The following is a 20,121-nucleotide window of genomic DNA, read 5'->3' on the forward strand; positions in this document are numbered from 1 at the left end:
AATGTAATGTCGTCACACTGCATGCCACCGATTAGCTGGTCAGTATTGTCACTCGAGAAGTCATGAGAGCGTCTCGTTCACAAAAATTTGAACCTCGGCAATGAGGGAAGTGGCTACAACATGGTGTTTCAAGAAATCAATTATTGAAACATTATTTTCCCAACAAAATATAGAAAATGAGGGGTAGCTCAAGACTTTTACACAGTACTGTAAGGAAAGGAGGAAGTAAAGAAGACAGGAACATTCATCGGCTGTAGAAAAAGAAGCTTTTGGCAGCTACATGACAGCTTGTCAAAACCTACTGTGCGCACACGTGTGTGTATGTGCTGGCGAGAGGGTTTTTATACATCTGCTTGACAAGAGCGTGAGTGTGAGGACACACACAAAAAACAAACTGCAGATATACCTCATCATTCCTGACACATGTAGGAGAGAAAGCTCGCTGTTTATCCTGCGTGTGTGTTCGTGTGTGTGTGTGTGTGTGTGTGTGTGTGTGTGTGTGTGTGTGTGTGTGTGTGTGTGTGTGTGTACCCAATAGGTTGATGACCCCTTCATTGTAAGCAGCAAACAGCCTTATGGAGTCCTTGAAGAGCAGCATGAAGGCTGAGTTGATCACACCGTTGGTCAGCTCATTAGGGTTGGCCTACAGAGAAGAGAGGTAGCGAGTGAGAGGGTGAAGGAGGCATCGCTCTCACATCTTTCCAAAGCTTTTCAGAAAAATAAAGCATCTCTTTCAAATACCGACACCTCTCCCCCTTCGGCGTGAAGCGAACACATCACCACACACCGAGCAAAATGTCAATTTAGTTTAGGTGGAGGGGATAAAAATAAAAAACCCCATCACTTCCATACACACACACACTCCCTCAATACACATTCAGTATGCATTTCAATGAGAAACCATCCATTTTATCACTCTTTGAAGCTCGCTGGCACAAACCACAGCACCCTCACCAATGAGTCCCCACCCAGTCCTCCCGTGCCCTTCCTAGACGCTCGCACTTAGATGTGCAATCTGTCCCCATAGTGTGATTTTTTTATTTAATACTCCTATCAATGCATTTCAAAACTTTACAAACGGTTTCAATTTACATTTTGATGAGAAAGTGAACGAAGCATGGCTGACACAGGACGCGCACATATGTAGCACACAAAGACACTCGGTACCTGGAAATCCAGCAGAGCGTCCAGCTGGTTCTGGATGATGGGCAGCGTCTTGATCAGCTTCTCTGTGTTCATGGTGCGCATCACGCCGTCAATACTGACAAAACAGGAAGCAAAAACGCACACAAACACACAATTACAGCAGGCACCTGGTGGACAAAATTTAAATTCTGATGCAAATTAAGAGGATTCACAAAAAAGGAATGAAGTGATGATCCAAAACTATGTGAAGCATGTAGTAAGTGAACCGATATTTTGCATACTGAAGCATCCTCAGTAGTGCAAAGTGCTTTTTTGAGGTGCAACAAATGGGAGACTGAAAACACTCTCTGATAAATAATGAGACTCTGCTCAGCTGGATCAGCGTGACACAGATTCAGTGTCATTCCACCGCGGCTGGACTTTCTGAAATTGAAATGATTGTGTGCACACACAAAACCTTCAGAAAGGATGCACCCACTTTCACTTGAAAACACAGGGCTCCAGGGAGGCTGTAAAGCTTTAGCTGAGGGATTAAAATACCACAAATGAAGTGTCATAATCTGCATACGACGGCTGCAATTAAAGGTTTAGTTGAGAGAGAGGAAAAAAAGAACAAACCCCCCCCCAAAACCCCTGAATACCCCATAAATCTCCAGTTCCTCTAGTGGCCATTTGAGTGGGCCCAAAAAATGAGACTTTCACGTTAAGATATTCAACTTTAAAGCAGACGTAAACATGTTTACAGCCAGATACAGAAACATTTTTGGGCCCATTGTTATTCTCCTTTTATATGCTTCCTACATAGTTTCATTCTCTTGGTGAAATACTGCGATTCCAATTCATTCAGTATTTTTCTAGAATTTATTATTATCAATCACTCAGCTCCAGCTTTCAGGAGCGGAAGTCCATTTTCTTTCCCCAATGTGCACTCTATGAAAACCACAAATCTACTCAAGTTGACTGAAAACTATCTGCAACTTGTGTTTCATGTGCTTGTTTTTTCCCGTCCTAATTCTAATTGCTTATTTCTTTATTTCAGCAAGCTGGATGCAACATTTTCGCTTTTCCCTTTCTGCAATATTTCACATGCATCCAACAGAAAAATGTTCAGTTTTGTCTGAAATGTCTTGCAGGATAAACTCTAAAGAAAACAACAAAAAAAACCCCCAAAAAAACCAAAAAAACTTTGTTTGCTGTCCAAGTTTGAGGTTTTGCAGAGAAACTGCTAGTTCTGTCTTTGTCTACTGCTTCTCTCTAAGTGCATTGCCAAAAGATAAACACAGTCTCCGGCTGTGTGACAAGATAAGTGTGAAATGAAGAGTAAAGATGACAGTGTGTGTGTACCCTCTCTTCATCTTGGTGAAATCCACAGCCACCAGTCTGTAGGACATGGCCTTCTCATTCAGGTAGCGACTGTATCGCCTGATGAAGGTTGACATGTCATAACCTGGTGGAGCAAAAAAAACAAACTGTCAGAGGGAAAGAAATATCCTCAGTGTGAGTAATAAATAATATTTTGACACTACTTTTGACTTTTAAACACTTTCTTCTTAATTATCAGAAACATTATGGTGTTCAGAGTGATGTACCTCGAGGCAAATCAACCCCATCTGGTTCTCTGAAAGGAAATTGTGCTGTGAATGATCTTCACAGGGGTTTGTGTGTGCTTTACCTTGCAGAGCTCCCTTATCCAGGAAGTTGTTCAGGTTAAACAGAGTGTTTCTGGAGGCCAGGTACTGGATGAAACGCTGCAATAAGAAAAACAAAAGTTAACACTTGATTGATTTAAGGCTTGCAAAGTGCAAACTTAAAAATAAAACAAATGAACCCAGACAAAAGGGCTGGATTTACTGGAGTTTTGACAGATACATTTCCCACTGCTTAATCCTTCGATGGATGTGTTTTTCTTGGGAATCATCTTGGAATTATTTCAGTTACACCGCATTTGTTAATGTGGTTGCTTGTATGAATCCCAGATGGTTGAAAAGGCTGTGTGCAAATGAACCAAAAACACTTACAGTAAGAGTCTGGAAATGGACAGTGACATAAGTTTGGTTCTGTAAAACAGATTTGAACTGAAACAATCCAACATAACTAAAGTGTTGATTCTCCGCTTCAGGTTTAAGTGGCGGAATAAAAAAATACAGCTTCAACCATTTAGAAATTCCAGCCTGTCTTTTATACACGGTCCCCACCATTTCCAGAGACTGAAATCTAATTGAACAAATGAATAATTTCCCATCACCAGTTAATGCAATACTGAAGCTTAGTCCCTTGAATCAAAGCTGAAAGTCAGGACTTTAGTTGCATCTTCATTGTTTCTTCACAAATCAAATGTGCTGGCATACAAAGCCAGACCAAAGCCTTTACCTCAAATCTCTACAAAACCAACACTGAGCATATGTACAGCTGGATTGCACTGCATATCAGTAAAGCATAATGCTGATGCACGATCTGTGAGGCTACAGTTGGACAAAGCGGAGCATGGTGACATGTTCAGAGTGTCATCTATGCTACAAAAGCGCCCACACAGCTACGGGCTGATGGGGATGTCACAGAGTTTAAAGACAGTTGGTCCTAAACCAAGTCAACAAATTGAAATTATGACCTTGTCAAACTAAGGGGTGGCGCTCTGACAGAACACAGAGCCAAATTAGAAAGACGGAGGAAAGCCCACAGATGATGCAAAAGACGCACACAGTTACTGAAGTCCTGTTTTAAAACCCCAAGATGAGTTTCTGTCATCGTGATCTTGGTCACGGAAAAAACCAGATGTGACGAGGAGGGACTGGTCTGAACGTGAAACCACTTGAGAAAAATAAAACTACAACAATCGATTAATCATGGCATGAGCAAGATTTACAAAATAGATTTCAGTAGGTCCTAAAATTAACGATCCCATAAATTCAGCAGCTAAGTGTTTACAAAGGTCAGGTCAATAAAACATTTTCTCATAGATTTCTATAGGACCAGACGTCTCTTTCCAACCCCAGCTATCATCACCTGGTGGCCTGCACAGGGCACTTGTGCACTGGCTTCATTTTGACACCTCAGTTTGAAAAGCTTAGAGTGTTGTTGTCACCCTGCTGGGCGAGGGGGCAGGCAGGCAACTTTGGGAACATAACTGGAGAACTAGCTGACAGGATTTGGTAGCAGGAACTGACACCATAGATGTACCTACTAAAAATCTGTGACTTCAAGGTCAAAATCAGAGGTCAAGTTTACTGAAAACCTTGTGAATGCATTAGCTTGAAAAGCAGGCTCCACAGGATTTTTTAAAACCGTGCCACAGATGTATTTACTCAAGAACGATATCATCAAGTCCACTTTTCCTTTACCTACTGACAATTTCAAATTTGGCACCATTGATGGAATTCATATAAGATATGAGGCACCTAGAGGAGACTGTTGTTTTAATTTGGCGATCTATAAATAAAATATATTACATGTAGCTATACAAACGCTACTGTTTCAGTATTTTTATAACACTTTTCCCCAATTTGCATTTGACAGAAACATTTCTGCTGCCCAACTATTGTAGCTGTATGGATTTGCAGGCCAGGCTTATAGTTTCAATATTAAACAGTAAGGGTGGAACATCCTATAACCTGGTATAAGATGACCTGGTAACTATGTGTTCTACAACATGTGTCTCCAGGGGTTTTTGTGTCACCTAAACATTCTACCGCCACAAACTGAGGAAGCTACCTGCATGTTTTATTGCCTTTGGGTAAAACTAAGTTAAATGAATATGCTTTCAAAAATCTGTAGAAAAGGTTTGTTACTGTTCATGTGTGGTGTGTGAACCTTTTACAGGTTCTGAAGCAAGCGCGACAGGAGATGTCCCAAAAGTCTCAAGGATTCATCCTCTCAGTGACCTAAATGTGGAATCTGACCACCAAATCAACCAACTACATAGTCCCCAAGTTGAGATTTTTATCTGGATATAAAGTATTACTGGAGTCATTAGGCTTCCTCCCCTGGAAACTTGAATATCTGCACATAACCTCTTCAAAAACTGGACAGAAAAACACTTAGTGCCATATTTGCAGCATGAATTCTCCTGTTATAAGGGCTATTTAAATAACTGGAGACATAAAACAGTATCTACCTAAACACACACACTAACCTCAGACAGATAACAGTTTAAACCCACTAAAAAAGGCTTATATGGAAGTCTCCTTTAATATCAAGTACACAGTGGTATCTGCTTTGACTCAAACACTTCACTGCGATGACCAAATACTCATGTTTTATTTGCCTCCAGCGCATGTAGTCTGTGTCTAAAAATTAACTTCTCTATTCTTGTTTCTTAGGATTCCTTTAGAGTAGCTCACACAGAACTGGCAAGAGGAAGCAAATCATTAACCTTTGGGAAGCAGGAGAGGGTTGGCAGCACAATATAATAAACGATTATGCAAACAGCCCTTTGCAAATGAGATCAAATCTTGAGCTAAAAGTCCTCTCATGACAGTGACAAATCATGTCACTGCTGCCATTTAGACTTTCTTGACAGCTTTGTTTATATTTGAACATTTTCCCACTGCAGCGTGACGTAAAGAAACCTGATCCTGCCAACTCTTAAATACTAGTCGCTTGTTCTTTTTGACAAATCTGATGTCACCGAGCAGGTGTGGGAAGCCTTGTACTTTCCATTTTCCAGGAAAGGTTTTTGCACAGCATGACTGCTTTTTCTCTCGCACCTGGGAGCTGCTACTGTCCGCTGCTGGTCAGCTAACTTTGTTTGTTTCTTGCTTTTTCTTCTCCCTATGTGAGAGTTTCTGAATGTTGAAATATTAATAATGTGCAGCACTTTATTTATTCATTTTCTGAATCTTTGATTTTTCTGGCTAGAGCTGAATGAGCCAGACTTTTGGGAGGACCACAGTCTCCGAGTAGGTCCTGGCAGCTCATGCATATTTACTTTAGGAGAAAAAAAAAAGGTCTCAATCAATCTGGCAGAGAGCAACAAACCAGTGTTACTGACTTCCATTGCAAACAATCCCACTTTAACCATTATGTACAAGCTGTCCTCGACTTCAGACTTGACTTAAGAATTAGTAAGGTGCTGTCCAGCTGTAAACCACAGGTATGTGCATTCAAACCAAGGTGTGGTAGTTTCCACACTACTTACCCGAATACTGCATTATATGTTGCACCCATTAAATTTGAAGGACTTTCAAGGCCCTGGGCCATGTAGAAGAACTATTATGTACAGAAACAGACCATTTGCTTGGGCATGCACTTAAAAACATTCATAGCCACATTCTAACATAATGTTAGCATAACATTACTTTAAAGTGAAGACACAAAGTTCCAAGATGTGCGGAGGAAATGTTCACGACAACAAATTAAATAAGACGCTGAAATCGCCCAGCTGAACATGGCCATTTTAAAGAAGCTAACAAAGTTGGCAAAGCTAAAGCTATTTGGATCTTAGAGCCAGCAACAAGCCAGTATAGGTGCACCTTATTTTGTACGGTAAGGTACATTAATAGTTAATAATCGTTTTAATGAGAGAAGATCCTGTAACTTTCTGAGGTTTGGGGTAAATTCTAAAGTTTAATAATTTGTTTTGTTATCAAAATAGTGTTTTGCGTTGGAGAAAGTCTATCTTTTGTGTAAGCTGTCAAAAATCTGTATTGGCAAGTCATACTTTGAGAAAAATCGGAATCAGCTGAGACAACTGCAACGTTTTTCCTCCTCGTTTTCCAATTACTACTACAGAACTCAGCCAGTGACATCAGATACATCTGGCTGTTTCTTAGCCTTATGTAAAGCATGCTTTGCTTTATTATTCCAAGCATCTTAATTGCACAAGTTCTGAAATGGCATTTTCAAAGATGTGAGAAAGGTTATAAAACATGAGCTCCCATCATTAGTCAATGATCCTACAGTATAGCTGATGTTCAGTTCACATGAGAACAAATCGGTTCTTCCGTTGGAACTAATTACTTTCATAAACTGCAGGTAATATTTTTAATGTCCTCCGCACGTGTGGCTCCTGAACCTCTTCGAGAGAGAGAGTTGAAATGAAATACATCTGTGGCTCCTTTAGCCCAAAAATTTGATTTTGTTCATCCTGACGTAGTGTTTTCAGTGGGAAAAACGCTTTGTCACTCATCCACGTTACTTGTTCATCTGTGGCTACTTTATGTTTTTGGTGATTTCTGAGACCACTATAGACCGGCAGGGAGACCTGAATCCAATTTTTGACTGGAAAAACTTTAGAAAAACGTTAACCTGGCCTCTGTCTATACATTAGAGACCTAAACTTACATTTTGTCTCTCGTGAACAGTTCTGCTACCACGTCCTCCTCACTTCGTTGTTGTGGAAGGAGTCTTGGCTATTATCCACAGTTCTGGGAACTCAGGCCTCGGGCTTCCTGAAAGCATCTTAACTTTTAAGGCCGTCTCTGTCCAACTGACTTAAAATGATCTGAGATTTACCAGTTTGCCAATTCCCTATCTGGCAAATAACCAGCCCTGACTGGCTGGTCGGAGGATCTAAGAGAGGGTGTGTGTGCATGTGCGGTTGTGAGCACAAACACACTTGCAGGCATGTGTTGGATTCAGCTGCACTGATGTTTCCAAGGCCTCTGGGACTGTTTAAAAAGGCATAAAGAATGTGATTTGGTTCTTGTCCTTTTTTTTTTTTTGCCTGTGTGCACACACACAAACCCCTATTCACACTGTAGGGATTCAACTTCCATCTGATAAGATAAGATAACCTTTATTAGTCCCACACGTGGGAAATTTGTTTTGTCACAGCAGGAAGTGGACAGTGCAAAAGTTATGACGCAAAAATTAGAATACAATAAGAATAAATACAGTACACAGCTGTACAGAATAGAATAAAATATACTATATACAGTAGAATAAAATAGAACAAAAATATACAATAAGATAAAAATAGAATACGAATGCTATATACAACTGAGTAAAAATACAACGATGCCAGAAAAGATTATTGCACTTAGTGTTATTGCACATGTGTGGATGTGTGTGCTTGTTCAGTTAAAGTCTTTGTTGTGGAGTCTGACAGCAGTGGGGAGGAAAGACCTGCGAAATCTCTCCGTCCCACACCGTGGGTGCCGCAGTCTCCCACTGAAGGAGCTGCTCAGTGCTGTCACAGTCTGCTGCATGGGGTGGGAGATGTTGTCCAACAGGGATGACAGCTTAGCCGCCGTTCTCCTGTCACTCACCACCTCCACTGGGTCCAGAGGGCATCCTAGAACAGAGCTGGCCCTTCGGATCACCCTGTTCAGTCTCTTCCTGTCCCCAGCAGAGATGCTGCCGCCCCAGCAGACCACACCATAAAAGATAGCAGAAGCCACCACAGAGTCATAGAAGGTCTTCAGGAGTGGGCCCTCCACCCCAAACGACCTGAGTCTCCGCAGCAGGTACAGCCTGCTCTGCCCTTTCCTGTAGAGGGCGTCTGAGTTATGAGTCCAGTCCAGTCTGTTGTTCAGATGAACACCAAGGTACCTGTAGCTGTCCACGAAATTCAGTCCCCAACAACTTAACCATTGATTTGGAGATTTTCGGTCTGGTATTGGAGGGATGTTACGGTCACCATTAAAGTTTAAGTTGAGGTCAAGGCCAGGAAGCTGCAGGGTAGTTAATGTAAGAATAGCTTAGACTGGCATCAAAATAAGTCTGACAACATCATTGGGTTATTCCTGACAAAGTCTGACATGTTTAATAAAAAAATGAATTAACAAAAAAAAGTTAATTAATCTGCCCGCTATTGTTTCAACCAGTTAATACTTTGCCTATGAAAAAATCTACGTAAAAACTAAAACTAAGCTGATAAAATTTGGGCCCATCTCTCCTTTGTGGACTGCACTACATCCAAGCATGGCTGCTGCTCGATTGCTTCCGGGAAGTGCTGAGACACTCATCCACTACTGAAAATAGACTGAGCGATACGGGGACAAACTTTCAGAAATGCATTTCCTTCAAATAGATCTTGTTAACCAAAGTCTTTGTCTCTCTACCTCAGTTGCACGGACCTAGAGACTGGTCCGCAACCATCTGGAAACCTCTCGAAGGAAGTGAAAAATGTGAATTTCCCAACCACTTGGCAAGTGGCTGCTGTAAAATAAGCTGGAAGTCAAAACTGCAACAGATTAAAATCTAAAAAGCCGCCCTACAACAATGCAACTTCAAGGACAGAACAGCACTTGAACATTTCAGCAACCCTCTGTAACGTTTAATGGAGAGCAGATTTCTGTTGCATTGTGAATCGTTTTTGACAGCGATGAGGTCTGCTATCAACATTCATGTTCTTCACATGATGAATTTCTTTGCGGTGCCGTTATCAGACCGTAATTTGTCTTTTTCAGTAGCAGGCTGAATGGCTGCAATGTCATTTCACTTCCCATGAGCATCTCTGGCACATGCCAAGCATTATACCTGCTTAAATTCAGGATGCTGCCATGGTGATATTACCACTTAGCTCAAAGCACAGCTGCGCTTAAATAGAGTCTCACAGAACCACTTGCATGAATGCAGACTCGCTCTTGCTGCTTGCTGAATGGCTTTCAAATTGTTGTTTTCTTGTTTTTGTTTTTCCTGGTGATCCACAAACAGATTGAGCCTTTCAGCTGAATGCGTGTCCCTACATTATCCACGAAAGTACTCAGAAAATAACAGAAAAGGACAGGATACTGTCCTTGGCTTTGTTTTTGTGACGCCGTTTAGTATTCTGGTCGAGTCGCAATGAACCGAGGATAAAAATGAAACTTAGACAAGATGGTCACAGAGATAAAGAGAGGAAACAAAGGAGAGATGGCAAGAAAAATAGCTCATAAACTTCATAAGCTCCCTTTCTCTGCCTCTTCTTGTGCGCCAACTGCTTTCTTCCTCATCAAAAGTCCATTTGACGACAGCCTGCCTTTCTCCCTCGGTCTCACATACAGAGGCGGAGGCAGAGAGAACCCACACAAAATGCATGGATATGGTTAAAAGGAGGGGGAGAAAAAAAAAATCTATAAAAGGGGAAGAAACACTTGGTGCAGAGAGAGACAGAGTGGGAGATTCGGAAACCCGCTGAGCCCCAGATTATTCAGCAAAGACAGTTCCAAGAAAAAGACGCAGAGATTCAGATTTAGAGAAACGGTCTAAGAATAGAGGAGACAGTGAGACGATGCATAGACACTAGATGGTGGAGAAGCAGGTCGGCACTGCTTGTCAAATAATTCATGTTAGCATATTGGAGAACAACCTCATGCATTATTGATGCATTCAGATCACGGCTATACTCCCTGCCTCCCCTCCACCTCTACAGTGCAACATACAGAGCTACCACACGTCTTCCTCTCTAATCCATTTCTCCACATCCGACCCTCGAGAGTACACAAGTTGCTGGTTTCCGTAGAAACACCATGGCGTCTATGCTGACCTAAAGCATGCTTTTTTTGTGTGCATGTTTTCTCTTCCCTCCATTAGTCAGGTTATGTGTGGAGTAGATGCCAAGGCTGGAACTTTGTAGATAACAGGAGCAAACTGCAGTAAATTTAAACTGACTTATTGAGCCCTGTAATATTTTACTGATTTTTGTGTGTCTGCCACAGAAGCAGTACTCAATATATAGACAAACATGGTCGTAACCTACAGAGTTTCAGTGTTTCTCTGTTTAGGGTCTTTTGTTTATTCGAGTAAAAAATGCCACTGCGCACGATCTGCTAGTGGACAATCCTCTCACTCTTACATTAGAAGAACAGTCAAAGCTAACCATGTGACCCTGACCATTCCCTACTTGTTTCGGTCGGTAGGGATTTTATCAGACTTATCAGTGGGATATCAGAATCTTATCCCACTGGTAGGACATACTCCAACTCCATCATCTTGGACTGCAGCTGGTGGCAGCACTCCACGTATTGCTCTGGAGATCCATTGCGAGCTCAAGGCCAAAGGGTCACTCTAACCATACCCATAAGCAGATGTGGTGCCGATTCACGTGCTGCTACACCAAGCTCGCTGAAGCTGCCGAGCAGAAGAAGCACTAGCGTAACCAGCTGGAGTCCCAGATGGTGGAGCTGGAGTTCACCGAATCTATCGCTCAATTATCCATTTGTCACCAAGTATTTGCAAATAAAACATTTGCAGAGAAGAAACGTAGGAGCACAATTACATATATATACTAGAGATGGTCCGATATTACGTATCGGTCCGATACTGACCTAAATTACTGGATCAGGTATCGGAGACAAATAAAAAATGTAATTCTATCCATTAAATATCACAAAACTTGCGACATGGCTTAACTCTGCTCATAACCGTAGCACGTCGGAGCAGTATGCGTCACGTGATAGAGCGGCTGTGGCATGCGATACCTGTCAGCGGTCTGGTTGAGCATTTGGAGCCTCGCTACCAAACCGGCATTTCATCTCCGAGGAAGTTATCCCAGAGAGAAGTAAAGCAAGTGTGTAAGTCCATCTCTGAATGTTTGTTAAGCATTCCCGCGTTAAGCTTAACAACTGATATATGGAGCGACTGCCTCTTCTTGCTGCTACTTCAATCATGAAACTGATCAATGATCAGCTGATCGGCTTTTCTGTTGCGAGTCCGTCTCTCTTGTTTGTTTATCGCCCACTTCAAGCCAGAAAGAGGAAACCAGCGGCTGAACAACAGCAGCACGTTTAAGCTTGATAAGCTGTTGTTAGAATTTATTTCATATTACTTTCTACACCAGGATCTTTTTCTACGCAGTTGACGGCTGGTAACTGTGCAGGGGCGGATCCAGCAAAGTTTAGCCAGGGGGGCCGATAGGGCATGAACAGGGAAAAGGGGGCACAAAGACACACTTTTCTTTCTTATTCTCATTTAAAACATCTAGCTTTTAATAAATAATTATCTGAAGCTTACACCCAAAGTTTTAATCTGGTGTAAAATGTATAGAAGTCCATTACTGTATATAGTGACTATTAAGTCTAATATACCCTAGTAAGCTATAGTACTTTTTCCTTTGGGAAGATACCATCTGTGCAGTCTGTTATACCTGTATGCAGTCTTTTTACATACAGGCATAACAGAATAGCTTTAGTGTTTGTTTGTTTTTAAACTTGAGTATGAACTTATACAAAATGCAGAAAGATATAAAAAAAACAAAACAGTTTTATTGATTAAAACACTATATCGGATTCATATCGGTAGATATCCAAATTTATGACATCGGACATAAAAATATCGGACAAAAAAAAAAAGTGGTATCGTGCCATCTCTAATATATACCACCCACCTACTACAAATGTGACTGAAACAACAGGCAAACACAGCAAAGCGTTACTGAAATTACGTCCTTGCCTGTAAAGTGGAGCTAATAAAGCATGGTTTATTAGAATACAGCATGATGTTCATCTAAATGTTCTGTAAATTAAGGTCCGATTCACCCCAAAAGAATTCTGTTAGCCCAATCCAGATACCTGGGAATTCGAAGGGAAAGTGGAAAACTTGAAAATTAGTAAGAAAATTAGACAGCATACACATACACACTTCCTGTTCTTGCCCTCATAATTCATTAGGTTCACTCTGTGAAACTGTTCAGCTACTAAATCTGGAATTCCTTTCAATAATAATTCTTTCAATAATATGAATGAACTGAAAGTATTGTGACAAATAGGTGGTATTAGATTTGGTCGCTGAAGTTTTCAGTTTGATGTTGTCTAGTAAATCCAAAAAATATGTCCAAATAATGGACATGTCATTTTTATTTGGCAGAGTTGCACAGTCGGCTCGGCGTTTCCCTGTTACAGACCTGACAGAGTGTCATGTGACAAAATACTCTGTGCTAGGTTTTAAAGAGTAAAGAAAACACTACAGGGAGTATTAACAGAACTTGAAATCAATTTCATTTTAATCTCCGAGTGCGATGTTAAAGGCAGTTGAGAAAACAGTCAAATCCAGTTCGATTTCTCACCTTCAGCTATTTAGACAACCAGTGTAGGTTTGGAAAAACTCAAAAATCTACCAAAATGTATACCAATTCCAGAGGGCAGTGCTGTCAAAACATTTGATTTTCAGATTAGAGTTCAAATAAAGTTCAAACTTTAACTTTTCTGTATCTAAATAAAATAAATAATGGTGAATTGAGGCTCAAATCCAGAAGCACTAATCTGCCAACAGACCCTTTTCATCTCGTCTCCCTTTGGCATTACAAAAAAGAAGTAAAAATTAAAAAATAAACCGGCCTGGTTGGTAGACACGAGTGTGCTCTGTGCAGCTTACTGAGATCACCTTATATGATATCAGTGAAGTTGAAAGATTTACTGCTCATCTCTTTGTGAAGCTGCCAATGTGTACAGAGAGTCAATGAACAACCACGTCAGCCGGCACAGGAATCATTGATCCTTGTAGTGAAATCTTCTCTACAGCTTTCAGGCCCAGTACAAACAGCTTTGGTTATTTTGGATTTACTTTCTGGCTTTAGGGCTACTTCAGCCGGGAGGAGGCAGTCTGGAGTGTCTGACTGAAATAAAGTAAAAATATATATATATTTTAACACCTGTTTGTAGAGAATAAAAAAAGAGGCAGTTAGGCGTACTTATCGCCAGACTGAGTTCAGGGAGTCCACGGGGGAATTATTTTTGGCTGCTGTGCTCAATTTGACTTTCTGTGAAAAACACACACATGCACAAAATCGTCAGAACTGACTGCAAGCCCAGTTCCATGAAAGGTGGTGACTAACACACGAAGAATGAGTCGTGATCGGGCTGTGTTGAATGAAAGCTGCTCTTATGCAAGCACAGAAACGCATGGGAGGGAAACAGACGCGTGGACATGAGCACACGCGCACACACAAAAAAAAGGCCTGCTACTAGTCCAGATCTTTCCCAGGATTCTGCTCCCTTCTTCAATTTCCTCCTCCTCCCTTTTTCTCCAACCCTATATTTCTCCTTCTCTTACGCAATCAACCATTTAGCCTCCAAATCCAATCAAAGTGTGAAAGGAACTGAGTCACAAAGACACGTCGGGTGGGTGATTAAGGGATACGATTAAATACATCTATATATATTTATTTCTCCGCACTTAAACTTTTGTGGCTGCAGATCTGTTCGTGCCTGTGTGTGATAGCATTGCCTACAAGGTGACAAGGCTAATCGTGTGTGGGCTCCTCGCCTCACGGGAACAGTCGTGTCTTGGTGGATGATGAGTATGTCTGGAGGTCAGTGAGGAAGCCAAGCAACATGAGTCACCGTTTGAAACACTGACCTGAATACAGTTTTCAGGAGCAACTTAATTTTCCTGACGTTTCTCTGTCGGGAACTACGAGTGCAAAGAGTGTCGTAGCTGGGATAGTCTCACACTTCCTCCAGCAGGTCTATCCAGAGCTGTTCTTTGTACTCAAACTGAGGAGTGGAAACATCATTCAAGCTAAAGTTCATTTTCTCAGCAGACATTGTTAGGTAACGGAGCTCTTCTGAAGCTCAGAACTGCACAAAAGTTTGAAGAAAAAAGCAACAGAGTTTGTTTTATTAACACGATAACTTTAAAAAGAAGTTACCCGTGAATCTCAGCAGTGCGTCAGCAAGAAGCGCCCAGTCGTTGAACTGAAAGCCGTGCTGGTGTGTGCAGATAACTAAGACTCTACTTTGTAGGAACTTGATCAATTCATCTCCAGATACTGTTCGGGGTTAATTTGATGCACAACAAGAGACCATATTAACTCTTTGCCTCATAAAGGCAAGAGCATACCCTTAATGAGGTGTTTTGAAACCTCAGTATATATCGATAAAGACGTGGTTTCAGAGTTGTTCCAAGGGTAGCTGCATAGACAGAGACAACTCTCATGAACTTGTTCAGGGAATGCGACAACTGTCAGCCAGGCTCTACTAGCCATCCCACAGTCTCTTGGTTTGAGGACTAAAGATGATGGGGAGCCTTTTCTGTTAGGATGGCCACTCTCTGGTACAATCTCCCTGAGAATCAGATCAACGCAGACCCGCTCGCCTTTTAAAATCACTTCTAAACACGTTTCTATAAGCACAGTTTCTCAGTGCTTCCAGTTTGAGCTACTTTTATTTTGTAATCCTATTTAGTGTCACCATCTCTTCCTAGTGACTACCCTGCATTATTTTATATTATTTTTAATTAGTTTATGTTGTTTTGCTTCTATTTTCCTCGTATTGCTACTTTTCCTTTCTTAATGCTGTACAATTGTTAAGCGTGTCTCAGTTGCGTGCCATTTCATCAGTTCCATCTCGTCTTGTGAAGCACGTAACTTTGTTTTGAAAGGTGCTATATTAAATAAAGTTTATTATTATTTAAACTCTTACTTTGGGGCAAAGTCAGCAGAGGTTTGAAGCCGATTTCATCAGATCTGACTGCTGAATTTTTTATGTCACAGTGGGACTTTGTTATGTCACAGTGGGACTTTGTTAACCCCCATTGTTCTCCTCAGTCTTGGCAATTGAGACAAAGAAATTTATAATTCTGACACTCACATTGTTTCCAAATAATCCAGATGATCAACCTCCAAAATATAGGGCTATGATAGGGTTATGACTCAGAGGGTTAATGTAAATTAAAGGCACTTGCAACGACTTTAAATTATTTCAGGCGTCTGAGATGATATTGGACACCTGAGAACAAGCAAACAAACTTACGACCCATTTCAAAAGCTTGAAATCTTCTGTTACTCAACTCTGATGATGTATTACCTCCACTGCACCTTTAGATGATTTTGGTCTTCTGATGATTTGCTTGCCGAGGCTGATTTTTCATGGACTGCTTTACTTCTGGATCACTGATAACCACTACTCTCTAGTGATAAAATTTTTTATCACTAAGTCATTAGACAGCACACTGCAGTCAAATGATTTCCGTTTTCTTACACCTCCCAATTTAATCGATAATCCTAGCTACAGTCGTCACTGCAGGTTTTAGTCACCAATACATTAAATTTAGACTGTTCTGGGGCCTCGAAGTATCATCTCCGATTTTCGCAGATGATGGTGTTCTGTTGCCTCCAGTTCACACTGGAGCAGTGTGCAGCAAAGTGTTAAGTGGTGGGAATGAGAGAGAGAGATCTGGGTGGGAAGCGAAGCTACCATCCTACCTTCACCTGTGGTCACAAGCTCTCGGAAGTACCCAAAAGAACAAGGTTGCGGATGCAAGCGATGGAAATGAGTTTTCTTTGAAGGGTGGCAGGCCTCGTCTGTTAGAGATAGGGTGAGGAGTTCAGTCACTCGGAAGCCACATCAAAAGGAGGCAGATGAGTTGATTTGGATATCTGGCAAGGATGCCTCCTAGGCACCTCCCAGGCAGATGCCTTAAGGGCAGATCCAGGACACGCTGGAGAGATTATCTCTCTCGACTGGTCTAGGAACAACTCTGCGTTGCCCCAGTAAAGCTAGAAGAGGTGGCTAGTGAGAGTGAGGCCCAGGCTTCTCTGCTTAGGCTGCTCCTGCACCTTCCATTTAGCTCTCATAAAAATTATGCATGCATCAATTTGTTGAGAGATGTATATGTAGCTAATAAGCGTCAACTCATTTTACATATGCATGCCAGGTGTTACCAAATGCATTCAGTTTGTCAGAAATGTGTTCAAACCTAATAGAAGAGTACGGAGGTTTTTCTCTTTTAGCAAAACCAGGTTTCATAACAATAAATAAAAAATATACCAAAGACAAATAAAAAAAATTGTTACATCTCTTGAGAACTCTGCTGCTTTTTTGCTGCAAGAGCACATTGATGAGAGATCAAAAGCAGCGATAGAGTTAAATGTAATGTCTTAAGTGCAGTAACAGTATAGAGTGGTGGCACCAGCAGGGCTAATTACAGTCCTACTAATTAAACCTGGCACTTGAAGGGAAACTAGTGGAGAAAGAAAAAGCAAAAATCACATCTCACAGGCAGTGCTTTTTAGAGAAAGGGTGCAACAATTAGTAGGGATGCTGTAAAAACAAGATTACCTTAAAAAAAAAAAGCAGCTAAATAAGAGAGGTAGTACTCAGTGTGCACACTGCATGACTGGAAACGTGGGCTTCTGCCATTTCATGGAAGATTAGGAGCTTCACGACCAATTCACAAGCAACTGTGCCCACACACACACACACACACACACGTAAACGTGGATGCACTGTGGGTGTGTTGATGATCAGTGAAGAAGAAACAGCGGTGGTCTTTAATGGCGGTGTAGAGCTCATCAGGCCTTGTGTTAAGAGGGGTTTTCAGGACATAACTTAATGGTAATGATGTTTTTTGTAACAGTTTTTTTTTTTTTTCTTTTTTTAAATAGAGCTCTGGTAATACAAGAAGTGCTACACTCCCTTTCTGTCACACCAACCCTCTACATGTCCTTCACTCCATCCATTAATCTTCTCTGTGGTCTTCCTCCTGCCTGGAGTCCATACATCCCACCTTACCTTTCCTCTCACTGCCTCCTAACATGCCTACTCCGCCCTCCTCCTCTTCCTTTGTTTTTGCCCAACAGTAGTGCATTTCCCATCGGCAACCTGCTTGCTTGTCAACAGCACTGGAGACTGCCTGTGTTAACCCAGGCCTTGACTCATCTGATTTGGAAATCTCATTCTTGATTACACGTGTTTGATTTGAAAACATTTTAAGCCGGATTCTCTTCTTGATGCAACACTCCCTATTTATCCAAGCACAAGACTGGCACTAGTAAACTGGCTTGTGACCCTCCGCAAAGCTGCGAACCAACAATTGTTCATTCATATCTGCAGCTCACTGATCAAATATGGTTTCAAAACGCCGAGAAGGAAACAGTGAAAACACTCATCTCAAGCTTCATAACAGAACTTCAGAAAACAACCACCACAGACTGTTAGAGCATCCACATCAATGCCCCACTATTAAATTTTGAACAAGACCCTAAGGTCCTCATATGGTAAATGGACTGGTTCTTATATAGCGCTTTTCTACTCTGAGTCTACTCATCTCACTCTTGCCATTTCCTACTGTTAGCTTTGATAGCAGTAGCAGTAATTTTACCATAAATCACCCTCTCAAATAGGGATGTCAAACCAGTGAAACCAGTTAAGTTTAACCACACATGGAATCCTTCCGATATCTAAAAAAAAAAAAAAAAAAAAAAGTGGCTCAAGTACAATAGTACATCTCAGTTTTTCCACATGATAAAGAAACACTGCTGTAGTAAATGGAAGAAGACTCTTAGTGTGACTCGCTGGGCTTAAATTGTAAGAACAATATATGTAAAGTTACTAAAGTTCTGCTTGCTCAGTGTTTGCCAATTTCTGGGGTTATTTTTGTATAGACGCACTATAAATCATAGAAATTTCTGTTGTTGATAGTGAAGAATATGGGAACCTGTTATTTAAATGCCCCTCCGCAAATCACTACCTTATCGTGATGGAGGGGTTTGTGTGTCCCAGGGATCCCAGGGGCTATGTTGTCTGGGGGCTTTTGCACCCTGGTAGGGTCTCCCATGGCAAATTGGTCCTGGGTGAGGGACCAGACAAAGAGCGATTCAGAAGACCCATATGAAAAGACCATTGAGGGACCAGTTCACCCTGCCCGGGACAGGGTTACCGGGGCCCCGCTCTGGAGCCACGCCCGGGGAGGGTGCCCGAGGGTGAGCGTCTGGTGGCCGGGCCTTACGCAATGGGGCCCGGGCGGGTACAGCCCACTAAAGGGACATGGGCCCATCTTCCTGCAGACCCACCACCCGCAGGAGGCACTGTAGGGGTCGGGTCACGCTGGAGAGATTATCTCTTGGCGGGCCTGGGAACGCCTTGGTGTTACCCCCGATAAGCTGGAGGAAGGGGCTGGGGAGAGGGAGGGTTCTGGGCTTCTCTGCTTGGGCTGCTGCCCCTGCGACCCGGCCCCGGATAAGCGGAAGAAGATGGATGGATGTTATTTAAATGTTTATGTAATACTTGGTTACTTCAGTGTAATATGAAGGCCACAGAGGAGCTCTTTGTCACTAGGAAAGTTTCCAAAGCCCTCCAGCAGGCCAGATTGGAGTTGGGACAATTCAGAGGCCATGGTTGACGCCCCTAAAGCTGAGTCTCTTACTTCACCTCCATGCACATCTTTTCATCTCTGGGGGAGCAGGCTGAGGGTCGCAGATGCCAACAGACTCAATAAACTAATCCGTAAGGCCAGCAATATTGTGGGGATGGAGCTGGACTCCCTCAAGGTGGTGTCGGAGAGGCGGATGCTGTCCAAGATAAAGACAATGTTGGATAACACCTCCCACCCACTCCATGACATGCTGGTCAGTCACAGGAGCACGTTCAGTGAGAGACTGAGATTACCGAAAAGCACCACTGAACGACACAGGAAATCATTCCTGCCTGTGGCCATCTCCCTGTACAACGCATCCACTTAACACACTGTTTGCTGCTACAACTACACATGTTTCTTTTCCAGCTATTTATTTATGAGTGACTTATGTATATATTGTAGTATTCTTAGTTAGTGTATTGTCCGTCTTGTCTTAATGTTGGTTTATAATGGAGCACTGTAACAAAAAATAATTTCCCCCAGGGATCAATAAAGTATTCTGATTCTGATCTTTTTAGCATACATGGACACACCTGCTATGCATAAGGCTACAGTTGGAAGTGGAATTAAAAAGGAAAAAAAATCAGCTCAGCATTATGTCAAATCAATAACCCGAGCCGCTATTGAACAGGGAAAAAGTGACAAAAGAAAAATAGATGCAGACACCACTGGCTGGGAGAATCTCTATTGAGCTCGTTGTAGCCTCCAAGTTTCTGGATGGCTGAATCTGCTGAGCGCAGTAGGAGGGCGGCACACAAACAAAACAAAACACACACACGCCCATTGCTTTTTTCTATTGATCACATAGATGCAGCCAATTTACTTGAGTTGGAAAAACTTGTTTATCTGCCTGAAGGAGCATAAAGAAGTTTGCAGCGCGTGTGTGGGTCACCCTGGAGTTTCCACCTTTTTTTTTTTTTTTTAAAGATAGGATGTTTGGGTATAAGAGATAAGCGTGCACACACTATAGTCGTGTACTGC

The 20,121-nt window shown here is 41.9% G+C and overlaps 1 protein-coding gene across 8 annotated transcripts in view; it reads right to left on the bottom strand.

Annotated features, from left to right (window-relative positions):
• The window catches only part of LOC146579755 (phosphatidylinositol-binding clathrin assembly protein), a 115,110-nt gene that overhangs the window by 49,155 nt on the left and 45,834 nt on the right, over positions 1–20,121 (bottom strand). For all 8 annotated transcript variants that reach the window (XM_085264716.1, XM_085264708.1, XM_085264726.1 and 5 more), the window contains exons 3-6: positions 2,819–2,894; positions 2,491–2,593; positions 1,168–1,261; positions 532–643 (exon numbers count right to left, since the gene is read on the bottom strand). In XM_085264716.1, the coding sequence (XP_085120842.1) occupies positions 532–643; positions 1,168–1,261; positions 2,491–2,593; positions 2,819–2,894 (385 nt within the window). The remainder of the gene's footprint in view (positions 1–531; positions 644–1,167; positions 1,262–2,490; positions 2,594–2,818; positions 2,895–20,121) is intronic.

Source organism: Mchenga conophoros, linkage group LG3, assembly GCF_057382185.1.
Source record: "Mchenga conophoros isolate Kocher_MC1m ecotype Shallow Benthic linkage group LG3, M_conophoros_male_GT1.1, whole genome shotgun sequence".
Classification (NCBI taxonomy): domain Eukaryota; kingdom Metazoa; phylum Chordata; class Actinopteri; order Cichliformes; family Cichlidae; genus Mchenga; species Mchenga conophoros.